General features: G+C 37.2%; 3 protein-coding genes across 4 annotated transcripts in view; 1 reads left to right on the forward strand and 2 right to left on the reverse strand.

Moving 5' to 3' along the window:
* Window positions 1-205, reverse strand: part of LOC110101224 (vacuolar-processing enzyme-like) — a 3,933-nt gene extending 3,728 nt beyond the window's left edge. The window contains exon 1 of the mRNA XM_028699126.1: window positions 25-205. Within this exon, the coding sequence (XP_028554959.1) occupies window positions 25-205 (181 nt within the window). The remainder of the gene's footprint in view (window positions 1-24) is intronic.
* A 1,631-nt stretch (window positions 206-1,836) lies between these two features.
* LOC110101225 (phosphoglycolate phosphatase 2-like) lies at window positions 1,837-12,240 on the reverse strand. The gene is made up of 7 exons (XM_020829026.1): window positions 12,208-12,240; window positions 11,092-11,151; window positions 10,945-10,997; window positions 8,087-8,124; window positions 3,094-3,165; window positions 2,019-2,118; window positions 1,837-1,918 (listed from the first exon to the last, which is right to left on the reverse strand). The coding sequence occupies exons 1-7, from the start codon at window positions 12,238-12,240 to the stop codon at window positions 1,837-1,839; spliced, it is 438 nt and encodes a 145-aa protein (XP_020684685.1).
* Window positions 12,241-14,781: 2,541 nt separating this feature from the next.
* LOC110101238 (ADP-ribosylation factor 3) overlaps window positions 14,782-19,316 on the forward strand; it is a 28,234-nt gene continuing 23,699 nt past the window's right edge. The window contains exons 1-4 of one of the 2 annotated variants that reach the window (XM_020829044.2): window positions 14,782-14,884; window positions 14,988-15,159; window positions 15,237-15,275; window positions 15,379-15,441. In XM_020829044.2, coding sequence (XP_020684703.1) covers window positions 15,057-15,159; window positions 15,237-15,275; window positions 15,379-15,441 — 205 coding nt within the window. In that variant the 5' untranslated portion in view covers window positions 14,782-14,884; window positions 14,988-15,056. Of the gene's footprint in view, window positions 15,160-15,236; window positions 15,276-15,378; window positions 15,442-19,316 lie in introns of both variants that reach the window. The other variant, XM_020829043.2, reaches the window with a different exon arrangement.

Consider the following 19,316-nt stretch of genomic DNA (forward strand, 5'->3'; position numbering starts at 1 on the left):
GTCGTCGCCGGACTTCTGCCTGACCTTCGTCGAACCACCGCCCGGCCGCCGACCATCGCCGGACCGACGTCCGGCCGTCGCTGGACTTCTGCCCGACCTTCGTCGAACCACTGCCCGGTCGCCGACCATCGCCGAACCACCGCCCAGTCTCCGATCGCCATTGGACTTCAGCCCGACCATCGCCGGACCACCGTCTGGCCGCCATTCACCGCCAGACCTTTATCGGATCGTTCATTGTCAGCCAAACTTCTGCACAAAACTCGTCGGATTTTTGTCCAACCGTCATCGGTCCTTTGACTAGCTCTTCAAATTACTGTAATCTGACCACCTCTAAATCAAGGGACGGGTCAACCCTTGTAATTCACTCGTTTTGTGGAATATTTTCACCTGGACGAGGCCCCGTGGTTTTTCCCTCTTCAGGTTTTCCACGTAAAAAAAAGATCGGGTGTCTTGATCTCTCTCTTTATGCTTGCGTGCTGGATCTTCGTACAATGCTAAGACGCTAAACTTCATTTTTCTCTATCGTCGCGAATATTTCTGGACACAACAATAATAATCTGGTTGGATGCTGTTCAACTGATCCATTAATCTTGATACTGTAGTGTGCCTTGCCAGAACAAAACAAATTTAATGGTTATATTATTGAAAAATAAGTAGCTTTTCTGCTTTACTTAGCAGAGCAAAATCAGATTGTATGGGATCTATGGGTAAAAATGTTACAGACCTGAGAGAGCTAGTAATGCCTTGCAACCGGCATTTTTTCCAAAGAGTGTCAGTGGCTAATCTATCACCAATCATGCACATTTTGGAAATATCAATCTGATACCGGCAGATCATCAATAGTAAGACCATCAAGGAGCAAAATCTAGGTTAAGATATTTGAAATAAATTTCATTAAAATGAACTTTGTAGTCATTTAAGTTGTTGTGCGATGAGTGTAATATGCTTAACAGATTAAAGTTTCGTTTGAGACGATTTTTTTACTACTTAAAGCAGCTTTTAAGTGCAAAAAATTTAACTTTTGTAATAAAAGGTTGTTTTAAGAAGCAGTAAGAAAGTCGTTAAAGTAGTTTTTTAGTATTTTTTTTTATTTTTTACTAGAAAGCCGCTTTAAGAAGCAATAAAAAGCCGCTCCATAGCTTTCTTATTGTTTTATAAAGTAATATTTTAATAAAAAAATTGTAATAAAAATTTATTTTAGAAAACGATAAGAAAGCTATCTCAAACAAAACCTTAAGGCCGTAAATTTCTCTGAAAAATCTCCAGGATCATAATGATATTTATTGCAATAGCAACAAATACATTCCTCTCAAAATAAATCCAAAAATATTTAATAAATCCGATAGATTTCAAATTCATCCTGCTCGAATTTGAGTCAGGATATGACCCAAATTATGTTCATCAAGAAGGCCTTTCAACTCCTAGGCTTCGTTTGGGACGGTTTTCTTATTGCTTCTTAAAGCAGCTTTCTAGTATAAAAATTAAAATTTTTGTACTAGGAGGCTGCTTTAAGAAGCAGAAAAAAGCTGTCCCAAACGAAGCCTTAGACAGAACAATAATGTGAAAAAAAAAATGTCTTATTGTATTCTATAGTACGCCTAATGCCACGCAGGTCAACCAAAACATTTGTTTTTTAAAATTGCTCGAGCACACAGTAACTCACTAACTGCTAATTTTTGTTAGAATTGCTATAAAATTCCCTCCCACAAAATCCCAGACTGGCCCTGGATCATTGGGGGAAATTATTGGGTTCGAACACCGGACGCCGTCCGGAGCCAATAAAAATGCGTCACATCATCCTCAACTCGGTACTTAGAAGTACCGAGCTTGGTACTTCTAAGTACCGAGCTCAGTATGCTCGGTACTGTGAAGTACCGAACGGTAAGATGTGTCCGATGTCCGAACCCAATAATTTCCCCTGGATCGGTATACACTTTATTTCGGCTTTTCCAAGTACCATAAACTAACGAGAAATTTCCATCAAAATAACGAAATTAGCACATCTACATGTGAAATACCTCTCTAATAAGAAGTCCATCATGAAAGTCGACGGTTTTCCGACAATAACGGGCTCCTTTTGCACTGATTCACATATAGCAGCAACCATACATCCCGCACCTACAATTGTATCAAACCAATGTCATGAAACTGGAATTTCATATTAAACTAATGGATGATACAAGCAGGGGGGGACCAGCCTTAATTTTCAGGAACTTTTATTTGGTCCGGTGAACGTACGTAGAGCTACGTTCGGCCGGCACTAAGATCGCAGGCACAAAACAAGAAATACCAAGCAAATACTGAACAATACCAACAATAACGAGAAATGCTATTATGTGAAGACAAAATACCAAGCAATACCTAGTAATCCCAAAAAATACCGGGTTTTTTCTAGAAAAACTCGGTATTTTTTGGGATTACTCAGTATTGCTCGGTATTACTCGGTATTGATCTTCACGTAGCGGTATTCCTCGTTATTATCAAAGAATACATAATAATATCGATCAAATACCGAGCAAAAACCGAGTAACAATCCTCTGACCGAACGTAGAGCTACATCCGGTCAGAGGACGTAATAAAAGTTCAATTTTCAGGGGGGCAAACTAATAAGGAAAACTATAGAGATTTTTTTATCATAAATATCTTTAAAACAAAAATTTGTTCCGGAGGCGCTGCCCCTTAACCCCTATTTGTTCATATCCTTGATCGTTGCATGCTTCGCAGATCTATAGGGGGTCCAAAGGGACAGCGCCCTCGAAACAAATTTTGATTGAAAGGATATTTTTGAATTTTCTTTACCATTTCTCTTTGTAAGGATATTTCTCTTTTGATTTTTTATTGTAAGGATATTGTTGGTCTTTCTTTACAAATTTTGGTTGTAAGGATAATTTTGATTCCATAACAATAACATCTCTACATAATGTGTTTAATTGTGTTGGGGCAATTTCCTAAAGATTATAGTATTTTAAAACTTTTAGGGAGAGGCAATTGCCTAAAAACCCTTATAATAAAGACTGAAAAATAGATGGAGAGGGACAATTTACCTAAATAATCATATAATAATTTTTCCTTGCAAGTTTAGTGAGGAAGAACCTAGCCATTCCTGTACACCCGTGAAATGTCCAACAGTATCACGATTGGTAGCAATAAAAAGGCACCCGGGTTCTCACGAATACAAGGCAAATTATTGTGTCCGGTCACCTGACATGCAGACATCCAATCCAGAGGCGCCACCTGTCACACCCCAGTTTGGCTCACCCTCAAACAATCAAACTGGGGTATAATAGAGAAGGAAAGAAATATATTTAGACTCTCCTAATACTTCAACATTCAGCCAATAGTTATTTCAATAATCACTATTTTCCGTACTTGGACTTTATCCTCTACAACAGCACTGGTTTCCTCATCTTTATGTGTTGTACGTGCTGCATTTATCCTCCACAAAAGAGTCCAGCAAGAGCTTTTTCTCTTTTTTTTTCCTCTTACCTGCGGCCTTCAGCGGCTTCCAGTGATCCCGATGATGAATGGATGAGAGGAATAAAAGGGATGAGTGCTACGGGCTGATATACTACTAATATAATATCCTAACATTCCACTAACTAAATGCTCTCAATACTAGCCGCAGGATCAAATCAACGGTTGCATGCTGCTCTTAGTGGAAAAACTAATGTCAGTGGAAAGTGACTACAATTAATAATTAACTTAAAATTGATTAACGGTTAATCATTTATGATGATAAACATTTAAATAAATGTTAATTACCTATTTTTAAGCTATTAACTGAATACATGTATACTATTATATCAAAATGCTTAGAATTTAAAATAGAATTTAATGAAATTAAATTTGACATTTTTTTGTGTGGCCGATAGTAGGATAAGATTTTGAGAAAATCATATGCTTACTTTGACAAGATTTTGAGTATTATAATACACCCATCTTCATTGAAATTTCGTCCTCGAAATTCATTGCCTTGGAGATCATCATATAACTGAGAGAATTTCAATCTAATATCTTTTATGATTCATGTTTTATTTCACTTTACCATAAGAGTTCTAACGAGTTTTGAGCTATTTAGTATCAAAGTATATTATTCTCTCTGGATCTTCAATGTAAATCAGTTTCTTTTGTAGATCAATTTCATCAAGTGAAATTCTTTGGTGGAAATCCTTAACCCTTTTCGTCAATAGTAATACATGAAAACCGTTATGAATATTTGATATGTTAGCTTCAAGAGCAAGTCTATAAGCAACTCTCTCAATCCTTTCAATAACTCCAAAATGTGCTATATACCTAGGACTCAATTTGCCTGCTTTCTTAAAAAAATACAAAGTCACAAACTTCATAGTCTATTACTATGTGTTTAGGGTCATAATATTTTTGCTGGCGATCCTAAGAAAGTTCCAATCCGTCTTTGATTAATCTGTTTTTCTCTGTTAATTCATCAACTAGCCCTGGGCTCATTAGTTTTTTTTTTTATATACTTCAACCCAAGTTAAGAGGGTTCTGTACTTTCTACCATAAAGTGTTTCTTATGGTGTCATAACCTATCTGGATCAGAGGAATAACATAACAAAATTCATTGTAATCTCTTCCCACTTCCACTCAGGGATATATAATGATTGTAGTAATCCAATAAGTCGTTGATTTTTTTTTGGCTCTCACAATTTGACATGCGTCCCACCTAGAAACATATTCATCAACATCTTTCTTCATATGTGGCCACCTAAAAAATTAATTTCAAATCTTTATTGGTACTGCCTGAATGAATTGGGTAGCTAGAATGATGAGCTTCTTGCAATTTTTTTTTCAACTCTCGATCATCGGGCAACCGTAATTGAGATTTATGCTTAATGATTTTATTAGCATCAACAGAAAGATCTAGTCTTTTCTCTAATTGAACCTACTTCATTTACTTTGGATACTCATTATCAACCTTTTGAGCCTCTTTAATACAAATGGTTAAGGTTGATTTTACTATCATCTGATGTAAGCATTCCACATTTTTAAAATTTTAACCTCCAATTACAAATTTTTCATCTCCTTGATCAACTGAACCTCTTGAGTAATCATCTAATACATCATTCTTATGGATTTACGACTCAAGGCACCGGCCAAAATGTTAGTTATGCCAGGACAATACTGAATATCAACATCATAGTTCTTAATTGGCTCCGACCATTTTTTTTTTTGCCTCAGATTTACTTCGTTTTGTGAAAATATATTTTAGGCTTTGATGATCAGTAAAGATTTCGCATCTTACCCCATACAGGTAACGCCTCCAAATCTTCAGTACAAATACCACTATAGCCAGCTCTAGATCATGAGCAAGATAATTTCTTTCATATGGCTTCAACTATCTCGATGAATATATAATTACTTTCTTATATGCACTAGAACACATCCTAAACCCTTCAAAGACGTATTATTGTAAATCTGAAATCCTTCTATTCCTGATTAAAGGGTCAACACTAGTGTTTTAGTGATGCATCTTGAATGCCTGAAATCTTTTCTCACATTATGCAGTTATTCAAATTTAACAGCTTTTCTCATAATCTTGGACAATAGCATAGCAATTTGTGAGAATCTTTTAACAAACCTCCAATAGTATCCCTCTAATCCTAAGAACTTGCGAACATTTATAACACTCTTTGGTATAGGTCATTCCACAATTGCTTTCACCTTCTGTGGATCTATTGAAATTTCTTCACCACTGATAATATGCCCAAAAAGATTATACTCAGCCAAAAGTCAAATTTTGAATATTTTGAATACAACGAATTTTTCCTCAATGCTTCCAAAACTACTCTTAAATCCTCAGCATGCTCATCATCAGTCTTTGAGTATATCAGAATATCATCAAATAAAATAATCACAAAATGGTATATATACTTTTTTTTTTTAAAAAAACTGATTCATCATATCCATAAAAATAGAATGGCATTACGACAAATTCAAAATGACCATATCTAGTCTCAAAAGATAACTGACTTATATTTACTTCTTGCACCTTCACTTGATGATATCCTGACCTCAAATCAATTCTAAAAAAAAATAATGTGGCACCTGCTAACTGATCAAATAAGTCACCTATGCGAGATAGTAGATATTTGGTCTTGATTTATTTTTTTTTGTTGACCATATATGTCATTTTATTTACCACTTGTGAGATCAAATGCACAATATCTTGAAGTTCCCTAGACTTATTGCCTTCATTCATTCCGTTTCTCTCAGAGTCATTTTCAACCGTAACATCAATTATAAACAATGTAAATACAGAGCTCTACTAAAACGTTTAAACTTTACTTACATACCCAAAAGTCTTTGTATAGCTTACAGTTGAACAGTCACCCCCTTAGTGCCCTATGGGCTCCTTCCCCTTTCATGCAGTACAACCACTGCTAATGAGGTATAACCCAATGAAATACACAAACAATGTATAAGAAATAATAACAACATTGCTAACCATTAATTTAAAAAGTAAATTATATACTGGTCATAAGAGATGCATAATTACTTTCCATCTTATTCATTGTTCAACATCTTTAAACAAGTCATATAATGGCTATAAGCTTCTGCACCCTTTTTCAGCTTTCCTATTCAAGGTTGGGTCTAGATTCCCAACTTTTAGAATTAAAGCTGCTCTCTCATTCAGGGTTGGGTCTTAATTCCCAACTTCTAGAATTGAGAGTGTATGCTTACCTTGTCAGGTCTTTCGCATTTACTTGTGCGGGCTTATCCCCCATATATGACTTAAATAGCTTTATACTCTTTCATTCTCATGTCCAATTTCATAATCATATCAAGAATTCGCATATATAAACAAAGTGAAATAATTTGAAATAATGCTTCATAAATATAACAGATATGCATTTGCAATTGTATAAAATTTCATTATTTTCTATGCATCGTTTGGTATCTCACCTCGTCTTCTAGGGAAGTCGGGAAAATTTGTTCTCTTACAGTGCCTTTGTCTCTTTTCCTCTTATATACAACCTAAAACATAAGTATTATTGTATGCATGCATGCATATAAAAATAACACAAACTTATATGAAAATTCTTAATGGTTTACCTGAAATGAACACATTCAACCTAAAATCTCACCTTGTACTCCCTTCTTCCTCTCTATAGTTCCATTCCTTTTTATTTCTTTATTATTTTCTGAATTTCCAATCTTCACCTTACTGATTTCTTTTTATTTTTTACAACTACTGCAACAATTCTATAATAGCAACATTTATTCTTCTCTTTGCAATCACTGCTTTCAGCACAAAAACATAGATTTCAGCAACCATTTATTACAGCAACACCATTTCAGCAATACAGATTTCAACCATGCAACCCTCACCATTTCAGCAATATAAATTTCAGTGAACATTACTGAATTCCTTTTAGCAACTACAGATTTCAGCCAATAGTTATTTCAATAATCACTATTTTCCTTACTTGGACTTTATCCTCCACAACAGCACTGGTTTCCTCATCTTTATGTGTTGTACGTGCTGCATTTATCCTCCACAAAAGAGTCCAGCAAGAGCATTTTTTTTTCCTCTTACCTGCGGCCTTCAGCGGCTTCCAGTGATCCCGATGATGGATGGATGAGAGGAATAAAAGGGATGAGTGCTACGGGCTGATATACTACTAATATAATATTCTAACATTCCACTAACTAAATGCTCACAATACTAGTCGCAGGATCAAATCAACGGTTGCATGCTGCTCTTAGTGGAAAAGCTAATGTCAGTGGAAAGTGACTACAATTAATAATTAACTTAAAATTGATTAACGGTTAATCATTTATGATGATAAACATTTAAATAAATGTTAATTACCTATTTTTAAGCTATTAACTGAATACATGTATACTATTATATCAAAATGCTTAGAATTTAAAATAGAATTTAATGAAATTAAATTTGACATTTTAATTTTTTGTGGGCGATAGTAGGATAAGATTTTGAGAAAATCATATGCTTACTTTGACAAGATTTTGAGTATTATACCACCTCACCCGGATGCACTAGGCCTCAGTATTTTTGAGTGACGTGGCGTGTTTTTATTGGTGTCCGGACGAATCCGGACACCGGACACAATAATTTGCCGAATACAAAGAGTAGCATACCTACCAGAAATAAAAAATTTGTTAACCGTAAAAGAAATTATGCCACCTGACAGGTACAAAGTCATTCCAGTTACAATCAAACAAGCTAAAGTTTTCCAGAAGGCATTTCTCCTAAGAGAATTGATGCATATGTAACTTGGAGATTTTAGTGAATATTCAAAGCTGAAGAGCTCCAATTTTTCACCAAGTATTTAAGCATAGGATTCTCTACAAATAATCACACATTTAAAAGAAAACACAATTTGTGAAGATGCAAATAACTATGCATAATTATGCATCTGTGTTATTTGCAAGTGCGTGGGCTACCATGGTTCTGTTGGTTCGATACTACCCAGAGATTTTGTCTCATTTTGTTATGACTTCATGATCTGATTCCGAGTTTCTTATAGGCATAAGTTCCTATGGTTTATTATCCCTCTTGATCACGAGAGAGCGCTTTTGATTAAAGCTAGTCATTAGTTGCTAACTACTTAACGTATAAAAGTAGTAAATTTAGCTTAGGATTGGAAATTTTATAACTGTAATTTCAAATAGATGATGGGGAGAATGATGACAAATTCGATCAATATCTCATGGTTAAGTCCTCCTGATTTGTTTAGAACTTTGATCTACTTTGTCAACAAAGTTAATCAACCCAACTTAATAGAAGAAGTCTTATCAGTAATCATAGTTTGTAGCATCCAAGAAACCTTATAAATCTAGGGTGATATATATCTAAGGGGACAAATTTAAATTGACTTTAGCTAATTGAGAGTTTTTTGTCCTATTAAGTGCACCCAGCCACCCAATGATTCACTTCTCAAGGATTTTTAAGCTAGTGAGAAGTTATAGGCTCAGGCCATGACTGTAAATTAATTATACAATTTTGCAACGAAACTATCTAATCAAAAGGCCCCAATGATAGTTGTTTGTTTGCGGTGTCTTTTTGCGGCTAAAGCATGAATTAGAGAACATGTGTCACGTCCTAACTGATGAGAGATCATTTGAAAGTAAAAATAACTATATGCTTGACAAGAAAGTGATTGTCAATTCCCTGACACTCCAACCTCTTTTGATGGCACTTCATAAATCGTTATGACCATAAGTAACACAATTGAGCTAAAAGATATAGGCAAAAGAAAGACCATAAGCACTCATAAGGACATTGACTCCATTTTTGAGCTTCCTTCAAGGTTTTCTGCTTGCAAGATATCTTGCAATAATATCAAGCCTAATGTATAAAAATCATCAAAAGAAGAACTTTTTCTTTGCTCGTTACACTTACTGTGAGACTTCTAGCATTAGAAAATTTTTAATTTAGATTCTTTTTGTTATTTTTTGCATGAGTTTTAAGCTTGGTTGTCAACCAAATATCAACACCCAACCTTCTTAATTTGGGCTTGGAATTGACAATAACTATTTTTATGAACATAATTATTAAAACCAAATTAAGCTAATACTCACGAATGGGTGAGGTAGAACAAATGGGTGAGGTAGAACAAACCAAGCAAAACATCACAAAACTTGTTAAGTATTGTTGCGGGCTAGAATATACGTGGCGATAGAGTTAGAATTTTTCTTCTCAGCGTTGTATGGATATTCAGCACACAAAACAGAAGAGAAATAAAACACCAGAATTTTTACGTGGAAAACCCTAGAAAGGGAAAAACCACGGGGTCACGCCCAGTTGAAAGAATTCCACTAGTGTTTGCTTGATTGACAAGAAACTGTCTCGTCCTTAAAATTTAGAACGAATAGATTACAATAATCAACTCTTAGAATGAAATTTAGTTGCAAACGGATATCATAATGCTAGCGTTAGTTGGCGATCAAATAGAAAACTGGTGTCTGTCGGTACTTAGACAAAGTTATAGCGTCACTTGGAAGTCGGGAGGAACTCCGTCGTCACTTGGAGGTCAGACAGAACTCCGACGTCACTTGAAAGTCGGGAGAAACTCCAACGTCACTTGGAGGTCGGACTGAATTTCGACGTCATTTGAAAGTTAGGAGGAACTGCAACGTCACTTGGAGGTCGGACGGAATTCTGGCGTCACTTGAAAGTCAGGAGGAACTCCGACGGTGGTCGAGGAGGAGCTTATTCCTTATCTTCCTTCTCTACTTCTTTTCTCTTCTTCTCTTTCTCTTCTTGTTTGGGTCCCCCCTTAAGGAAAATGAGGGGCTATTTATAGTTTTCTGATGATGGCATAGCTAGTAAATAGGAGGAAGATCGGGGGTAAATTGGGAGTGGTTTGAATGGACGGCCGATGTTGAATGTCTTGATCGTGAACTGTTTATCAGGCATTTGAAGGCTCTAAAGATATCAGAATTCGACAATCTTTGGCTCTTTGGATTCGTCTTGTCGAGCCGCTCGATTCGACTATAAACATGTCATATTTGGAAATTGTTTAGTAATCCAAATTATGGATTGAACCTTCCAAATGTGCTTCGGGTCTTTGATTTGAACTATTTTGGGCTCGGATTGAGTTGAATTTGGTGTAGTTGGGTTCGTATTTATGAGGCGCTCAGTTGAACTATTAAGTTTGCTAAAATTGGAGTTTAGATGGTCCCAGATTTAATTTTTGAAGCTTCCAACCTAATTTTTCCTCTGGATTCGTGTTTGATCAAGATAATTTTTTTGATGATATATCAAGTATAATGCCATAATCCTTACAATATCTGTTCAATATAAGTATCAACATTTGTTTTTGGTTTGCTATAAAGTAATTAGCAAAAACTTCCCATTGTGATTACCCTAAACTCTTTTTATGTGTCCATAAAGGTTCTAGTTTGACAGTTTCATTATAACGAAACTACTATGCATGGAAATGATAAAGATCTTACAAGAGTTTGTAGTAGTTTATATTTTTGTCCAATCCAACGATGACAGGTCCAACCTGAGGACATCGTTAGAAATCATTGCTGTGTAAATTGGTTCCAGTTCAGCATTAAAAACCGAACCTCTTTATAGGCAAAAAAGGGAGATATTATATTTTTGTCATACTCAAACAAAGAGTTTGGTCTTAGTTGTATGGTTTTCTTTCCATCTTCCTGCACCAAGATTTACCAACATAGAAAGACCAAAAAAATTATTAGCACTGACCATATAAAACGATGTATTATCTAGCACAAAAAAAAAAAATGTGCGAAGCATATTGGAATTTTCTTTTAATAATAGTGATATGTCTTCAAAAAATATGTTGATCGGGCACGAATCTCGATGCAAAATCAAGTTGGAAACTTCCAAAATTAAAAATGGGACCATTCGAACTCCGATTTCAGCAAACTTATAGCCGAATTGAGCATCTCAGAAATATGAACTCAACGACACCAAATTCGACCCCGAGCTTAAATGAGTCCAAATCAAGGACTCGAAGCACTGTTGGAAGGTTCGAACCACAATTTGGATTACCAAACGTGACGTGCTTATAGTCGAATCGAGCGGATCCACGAGACGAATCCAACGAGCCCAAGATCCCGACATCACTAAGACATTCAAATGTCCATCAAACGATCCATGATCAAGGGATTCAACATCGGCCATCCATCCAACCACTCCCCATTTACCCTTGATCTCTCATCTATTTACGGGTCATGTCACTCCAGAAATCTATAAATAGATCACTCATTTCTCTTGAAGGGGGATCGAAGCAAGAAGAGAAGAAGAGAAGAGAAGGAAGAGAAGGAAAAAGCTCCTCCTCGACCACCGCCCGAATCTCGCCGGACCACCACTTGAGGCCCTCACATCCGCTGTACCACAACTTGAGGCACTCACCTCCGCTGGACCACCACTTGAGACCCGGACTTCCGCCGGACCACCGCCTGACGTCGTTGCTCAGTCGAACCACCTCTTGAGGCCCTCACCTCTGCTAGACCACCACTTGAGGCCCTCACCTCCGTCGGACCACCACTTGAGGCCCTCACCTTCGCCGGACCACCACTTGAAGCCCGAACTTCTTCGGACCACCGCCTGACGTTGTTGCTCCACCAGACCACCACTTGAGGCCATGTACTCCACCAGGACACCACCTGAGGCCTAAACTTCCACGAGACCACCGCCTAACGTCGTTGCTCCGCTGGACCACAACTTGAGGCCCTGTGCTCTACCAGGCCACCACTTGAGGTCCTATGCTCCACCATGTCACCACTTGAGGCATGAACTTCCGCTGGACGACCGTCTGACGTCGTTGCTCCGTCAGACCACAACTTGAGGCCCTCACCTCCGCTGGACCACCACTTGAGTCCCGGACTTCCGTCGGTCCACCGCCTAACATCGTTGCTTAGCCAGACCACCACTTAAGGCCCTTACCTCCGCCAAACCACCATTTGAGGCCATGTACTCCACCAGGCCACCACCTGAGGTCCAAACTTCCGCCGGACCACCGCCTAACGTCGTTGCTCCGCCAGACCACCACTTCAGGCCCTGTGCTCCACCAGGTCACCACGTGAGGCCCTACGCTCCACCAGGCCACCACCTGAGGCCTTACGCTCCACCAGACCACCACCTGAGGCCCAATTTTCCGCCAGACCACCACCTGACATCATTGCTCCGCCGGACAACAACCTGAGGCCCGGACTTCCGCCGAACCACCACCTTAGACCCGGACTTCCATTGGACCACCATCTGAGGCCCGAACATTTGTCAGACAACCACATAATGCCCGGACTTCTGCCGAACCACCACTTGAGGCCCAAACTTCTGAATATAAAATTGATCTAATCCAAACCCAAATAAGCTTATATCAAGCACTAAAATGTTGAAAACTTCCTGAAATTAATAATAAGACCAAATGATCTATAAACTTTGTATAATTATAATCATAATGAGTGTCTCAATAAGAAAAATCCAACAAGCATAGTATCACTCAATTATAACATCATTAAAACAAATAAATGATGAAAGAATGATATGTGAATATGGGTTATATTATGGAGTGCTTTGAAAATGTTGACTAAATTTACAAAACATGCACTTAAAAAAATTATAAATAGATCATCATTATCAAGATGATGTGGAAAAAAGAAGAAGAATTGAGGGCTCATATATTTAAAGATTCCTAAAATTTCATTCGAACACAATTATAAGATCGCCACCACCCAGCTATCATGGTTTGATCGATATGATTATGCTACTACTACTTGAACTTTGTCATTGGACTAACATTGCCCGACTCCTACCATCAGTTTTGTGAGACCTTCATATTAAGAGTTTTGTTCAAAACGGTCTTACTCGATTGAACGTCAGGTAATATATTAAATTTGTACATTTAAACTCTTTTGCTCATATCTAAGAGCGTTTTGTGCGCATATGAAGGCTTGCATGTGTTTTTTAGTAGATTTTAGGGATTTAAATGCATATTGTAAAATTTTGAAAGTTTTTTATACAATACTTTAGTTTGTTATTACAATACAATATTTTCAATCTTGTTGGTTTAAGCCTTTGATTTTATGTTTTAGGCTACGATGACCTACTGAGCCATGTCAGCTTACTCATGCTATCACTCCCATTTTTAGGTCGAGAAATGGTAAGGAGCAAGATGAGTAGTTGATATTAGGCTATGGTATTCCACTTTATTCTATGTTCAGTTATGGCTCGGTGGTGTGTTTAAATTAGAAGTTTAGTATTCCTCAGTGCTTCTCCAACGAGATATTTTGTGGTTCTTATCACGATCGGGCACGGTATGACTTATGTGGTATCAGATCGAGTTATGACAAGATCTTTGTCACCTAGCAACTGCCTGTAGACCATCATCGCTTGAACGCCACGTGCTGACCATCATAATGGTCTTTCTATAATACATCGAACACCATCATTGACTACAATCTCCTAACCACAATTGCATATCACTATCATCTGATTATGATCTCTCGACTAATGTCGCCCAACAACGATCACACACACAAGTTGTGAATGATAGCTCTCATAATTAAATGCATTGATAAGAAAACGTACACATGCTAGTATCAGCTCATTTCAAACAAGGTTCAAATAAAATTAAAACTGATAATCAAGGTATGAATCTTGGTTGAGCTCTTTTTGAGGCTAATGATCAAACATTAAGTTTGAACAAAATGGAAAATAGGTTGGAACAAAATACAAAATAAGATGAAGCAAAGCATAGAGAATATTCAAATAAAATAATGCATTAACCCTAACCCTTTGAATAAGTCTTCTAAGGGATCACAACCAAGAGCTTCTCAAAGGCTTTGAAATAAAAGGCTTAGGCTTAATTTGTGACAGATTTCTTTCTATTTTTTAAAGCAGTTTTATAATATAAAATTTTGAGTTCAAAAATTTTTTGTACTAAGAAATAACTTTTGAAAATAGTAAGTAAGCTATCCTAAATAAAGGCATATGCTCCATTTGGGATTATGGCTTCATTTGGGACGGCTTTTTTATTGCTTCTTGAAGCAACTTTTTAGTATAAAAATTGCTTCAAGAAGCAGTAAAAAAGCCGTCCCAAACGAAGCCTACATTTTTACTGCTTTTTGATGCAACATTTTAGTATAAAAATTAAAATTTTATACTAAAAAATTGCTTTAAGAAATAATACGAAAGCCGTCCCAAACAAAAATATTTCTATGGCTTACATTTATAATTTGAAAAAAAAAAGATTAAAATAAAAATTTTAACTGCTTAAAAAAATAATAAATGAATTTTTTTTTATAACTATCATTATTATTTCAACTGATATATCGGTTCCCCACACGAATGCTTCAGAAAGAGGAAAACTGGAAGCCTATTAGGCTGAGCTACCATCGCACTTCTTTTTGTACCTGCTAGGTCGTCCCCTATCTCCATCTCCCTTATACCCTCCTTTGATTCTTCCCCTTTTGATCTGCTTTAGTAGTTTCTTCGGGAATTTTATCTCGTTGTTAGTGATTAGGGTTTGGCCCAAATTCGGAGTGGACTGTTGGGGATCCGAGCCGCAGGATCCGCTCCTCGATTTTCAGCTATGGGCATACTGTTTACTCGGATGCTCTCGTCCATTTTCGGTAACCGTGAGGCTCGAATCCTTGTGCTTGGCCTCGACAATGCCGGGAAAACTACTATACTGTGTACTTCTCACTCTCAATTCTATATCTTAATCATTCCCGGATTTTGTTTTTTCTAGATTAATGTTTTATTTATACAGATCGGCTACAAATGGGTGAGGTCGTCTCTACGATCCCAAGTATGTATATGAATTTATCCTATATTCTCAGTTGCATTGCATAATTGTTGCAATTTAAGGTGTGCTGACTCTTGTAATTTTATCGTGTTTTCTTACTGGTTAGCGATTGGATTCAACGTGGAAACCGTCCAATACAATAATATAAAGTTGCAAGTTTGGGATCTGGGTACGTTCCCTTTTTTAGCATTACCTGCCCTATATTTGAATCCAGAACTTTACATTTGGTCGAGGGTTTTGCGATTTTTTCGGCTTTGTTTTCTATGATTTGAAGATCATCATGGTTGAAACACATATCCACATCGTGCTTTACTTTTATCTTTTATGTTATTGTTTGATCTCACAATTGAACAAAGTTTATCTCTACATAAGTCGTGCTTGAACATCCATGTGTGTTGTTCTCGTTTGGAATGGTTATTAGTATATTTAGATTTACGACATTTTTTTTTCTACTGTCATACTTTGGAGTTCTTCATGCGTTAAAAACGAATCCATTGATATTGTAAGCCAAATAGTAATCATATAAGAGAATCAATTTATCCAAAATTGATACCAGTATGTTTTGAAACTATACTTGATTTGGATCTGGGATTCAAGACGATGGATATACAAACTACTCCCTTTCAAATTTGAATGCAAAGGAGGTGCATGTTCCCAAAGTCTATACTTCAAGTTGTCTTGATATCTGAAACACCAATACATTTAATCTGAAGCTTTGATTACAAATATAAATATGGAGGGAAATCCCTCTTTTGATGCACAAATCCTTTGGTTATGTATGAGCATTTGAATTTGATATCAATTAATGTAGATGTTGATTACTTTGATACTAAAATCTAACATTTTTTTGTTCCTAAAAACCCTAATTAGGCGATCAATTGAAATATATGGAATTGCTCCTTCAACTCCCCTTGTTTTCTTCGATAGAGAGAGAATGGTCATTCTCATCAATGTTTTTGATACAAAGAGTGGGATCTCCTAAGTACACATGCAAGAATGTGGGAGCCATGAAATTTCTTTGGGATTCATAGCTTCATCATATTTTTAGAGATAGAGAGGTAGAGATATTAGGCTAATTGAGAGAACCCAATATAATTAGGAAAGAGTTGGGGTTTTTGGGTGGATAGGATGGAAGAGAGAGGAAGTTAGTCATGTGATAGAGAAGGGAAAACCATGGGAGAGAGGAGGGGAGAGAATAAGTGAATCGAAATACCAGTTCATCATTTCATAATGCAATACATACTGAAGGCATAATTATGGATAATAATTGTTTAACAATCTAATAAATAATGACCATGAACAATTCTAATTATATACAAGCATGGAAAGGTTCAATACTATCAGGGCAAAATCAAATTTCTTCATTATAAATAAAAAATAACTTTCAGATAATTATAAATATACTTAAAGAAGCATCCCATTTTGCATCATCTTGAGCCATTATGTTGTTGTCCTCTTGGGTACTCATACCTTTCTCTTGTGATATTTTATGGCCAATGAACTTCCATATGATGGAGACATATAGTTGATATCCGCTTTGGTAGATTGACTTGACGTTTCCGTTGAATCTTGATCACCTTCTTTATTATGATTACTAAAATATCAACCTATTTGGTATGATTAACTAGTTTTAGATCCATTCTACATTTCTAATTATTCTATCATCTAAGCTACCTTTATTGTTAACATTATGAATAAGATTAACCTTTATTCAGCTCATAAATGCATGTCCTGGTTCATTCCCCCTCTCCCTCTCTGTTGGCCTTTCAGGTTTCTTCCGCCTGGCTCCTGTCCCGTGGCTGGCTGTTCCTATTCCCCGTGGTTGCCCGTTCCTGTCCCCTGTGTGGTCCTTTCGGCCTTTGTTCCTGGCGTTGCCTGTTGGTCTATTGGCTCCTTTTTTTGGGTTTGTTCGGCTGGAGGTGATTGAGGTTGTTTGTCTACCTCTTTTCTCCTATAAATATGTGATGTTTTGAGAGCATGTAAAAGAGGATTTTGATAAGGATTTTTGGAAAGAAAACCTGAGGGTTTTTGGATAGCTTGAGAGCTATGCCTCTTCGTCTTCTCATTCTTCTATAATTTCGTCTCAGGCTTCTTATCTATTTATTCTCTCCGCAAGTGACCACCCCATTTGTATCTTTCTTCTCAATTAAAGAAAAGCGGTTTAGGTGTTGTTTTTATATTCTAAAATATATACAAGTTTAAAACGTGTTGTTTGTCCTTTTATTTGTTATTATTAGGTTTTGTGAGTCATTTGGTATTATTATGTGATGTAGGCAGGGGGGGGGGTCAAAACAAGTTGGGATTTAATTTTATAAGTTTCTTCTTAAGTCAGCTCATTAATGAGCTTCTACTTATGTTTCAACTCATAATTTGGCTTTAATTAGGTTCATTCCCCTTGCCTTTGACTCCTTGGTTTCCCCCTCCTTGGTTCTTTCCCCCCATGGCCCGGTTCTCTTCCCCTTTCCCTTTGCCTTTTCGGTTTCTGCTGTCTGTTGATGTTCCCCTGGTTCTCCCTCTCGGTTTTCCCTTGTTGGCTGGTTTCCAGTGCCTGCTGCCTTGTCTCTTGTGCTGGCTCTTCGGATCCTTTGTTGGCTGGTTTCCCGTGGTCTTCTGGTGGGTTTTCTGTGGACTGTTTCCCTGTTTTTATGTGCAGAATTCCTGCTGCTGTTTTGCTGTCTTTTGGTCTTCCATTTGGTGACTTTTGGCTTTTCATTTACCCAAATTTGATTGGGTTTGGTTGGAGGTGTTATGGCTGTTTTTCTACCTTCTTTTGCCTATAAAGTAGAGTTGTTTTGGGATAAAAAAAGGATGGAGGTTATACTGTGATTTTTGGAGAAAAACCTGAGAGGTTTTTCTTCGTTCTTTGGAATTGCTTGTGAGCTGTCTTTCACCTTTTTCTCCTCTCTATAGCTTGCGAGTTATACTTCGTCTTGGCTTCTAATCTCATTATTCTTCCTGCAAGTATCCACCTCACCTGTATCCTTCTTCTCGACGTTTGGCAAAACTTTTTTAAGTGTTTTATGTTTGTCAAGAGTTTTAAGATGTTTGTTTTAATTATATAAGTTTGTAAGAGTCATCTTTTATTATAAAAAGTTGTATTTTATGTTCTTTTGTGTCATTTCTATTTTCTGGGAAGAGAATCATTTGCTCGCAAAAATTTGGGGCTCTTCTCAATTTTTTGCCTGCATCAATTTGGTATCAGAGCAGGTTAGAAAATCCCGGTTTGTCGAGTGAGTCTTGGTGAGTCATACCAGTTGTCGTGTGTGTCATGTGAGTCTGTGGTGTCAATTGATTTAAGTTTTGTTGAGTCTTTTTTAGAAAAATGGAAAATCACAAAAATAGTGATCCAGTGGAAGAATGCAAGCCATAAGATCTTGACGTCCCTCTTTCGATGGACATATGGGTTCCAACAGAAGGTGATTCGACAGATCTCCTGCAGAATGAGCTATACAAGCTCTAAGTGAAGATGCATTTGTGTACGGAGTGGTACATGAAAAAGAAACTGTTACAAGACCAATTCAAGCAAGAACGTGAGAAGATCTTGAAGAAATATGAAGGCCAAATTCAAGAGCTTAAGGTTCAATCATTGCCTCCTCAGAAGAAATTTAAAGCTTCCTCATCAGGAGATGAGTATTTTTAAGTGGGGGAGAATCTGATGTAGGCAAGGGGGTGGGGGGGGGGGGGGGTGAGCCTTGGCTCTTGGGCTGCTGGGTGCCTCTCGGTTTGAGCTTGGCTTCTCAGTTTTTGGATGGTTTTTGGAAGCTGCTATGACTTATGTTTCAGCTCATAATTTGGCTTTAATTAGGTTCATTCCCCTTGCTTTTGACTCCTTGGTTTCCCCCTCCTTGGTTCTTTCCCCCCATGGCCGGTTCTCTTCCCCTTTCCCTTTGCCTTTTCGGTTTCTGCTGTTTGTTGAAGTTCTCCTGGTTCTCCCTCTCGGTTTTCCCTTGCTGGCTGGTTTCCCGTGCCTGCTGCCTTGTCTCTTGTGCTGGCTCTTCGGATCCTTTGCTGGCTGGTTTTTCGTGGCCTGCTGGTGTTTTTTTT

The sequence above is a fragment of the Dendrobium catenatum genome, unplaced genomic scaffold (genome assembly GCF_001605985.2).
Source record: "Dendrobium catenatum unplaced genomic scaffold, ASM160598v2 fragScaff_scaffold_1220, whole genome shotgun sequence".
Taxonomy (NCBI): domain Eukaryota; kingdom Viridiplantae; phylum Streptophyta; class Magnoliopsida; order Asparagales; family Orchidaceae; genus Dendrobium; species Dendrobium catenatum.

Excerpts from the sequence above, each read along its gene's own strand:
- LOC110101225 (XM_020829026.1), bottom strand. The coding sequence starts at position 12,240 with ATGGTGGAGCATAGGACCTCAAGTGGTGGCCTG. Across the intron at positions 8,125-10,944 it reads ATAAACTACTACAAACTCTT|GTATGCTACTCTTTGTATTC; the intron begins GTAAGATCTTTA and ends TATTTCTGGTAG. Across the intron at positions 3,166-8,086 it reads TCGGCAAATTATTGTGTCCG|AACCCGGGTGCCTTTTTATT; the intron begins GTGTCCGGATTC and ends TGTATTCGTGAG.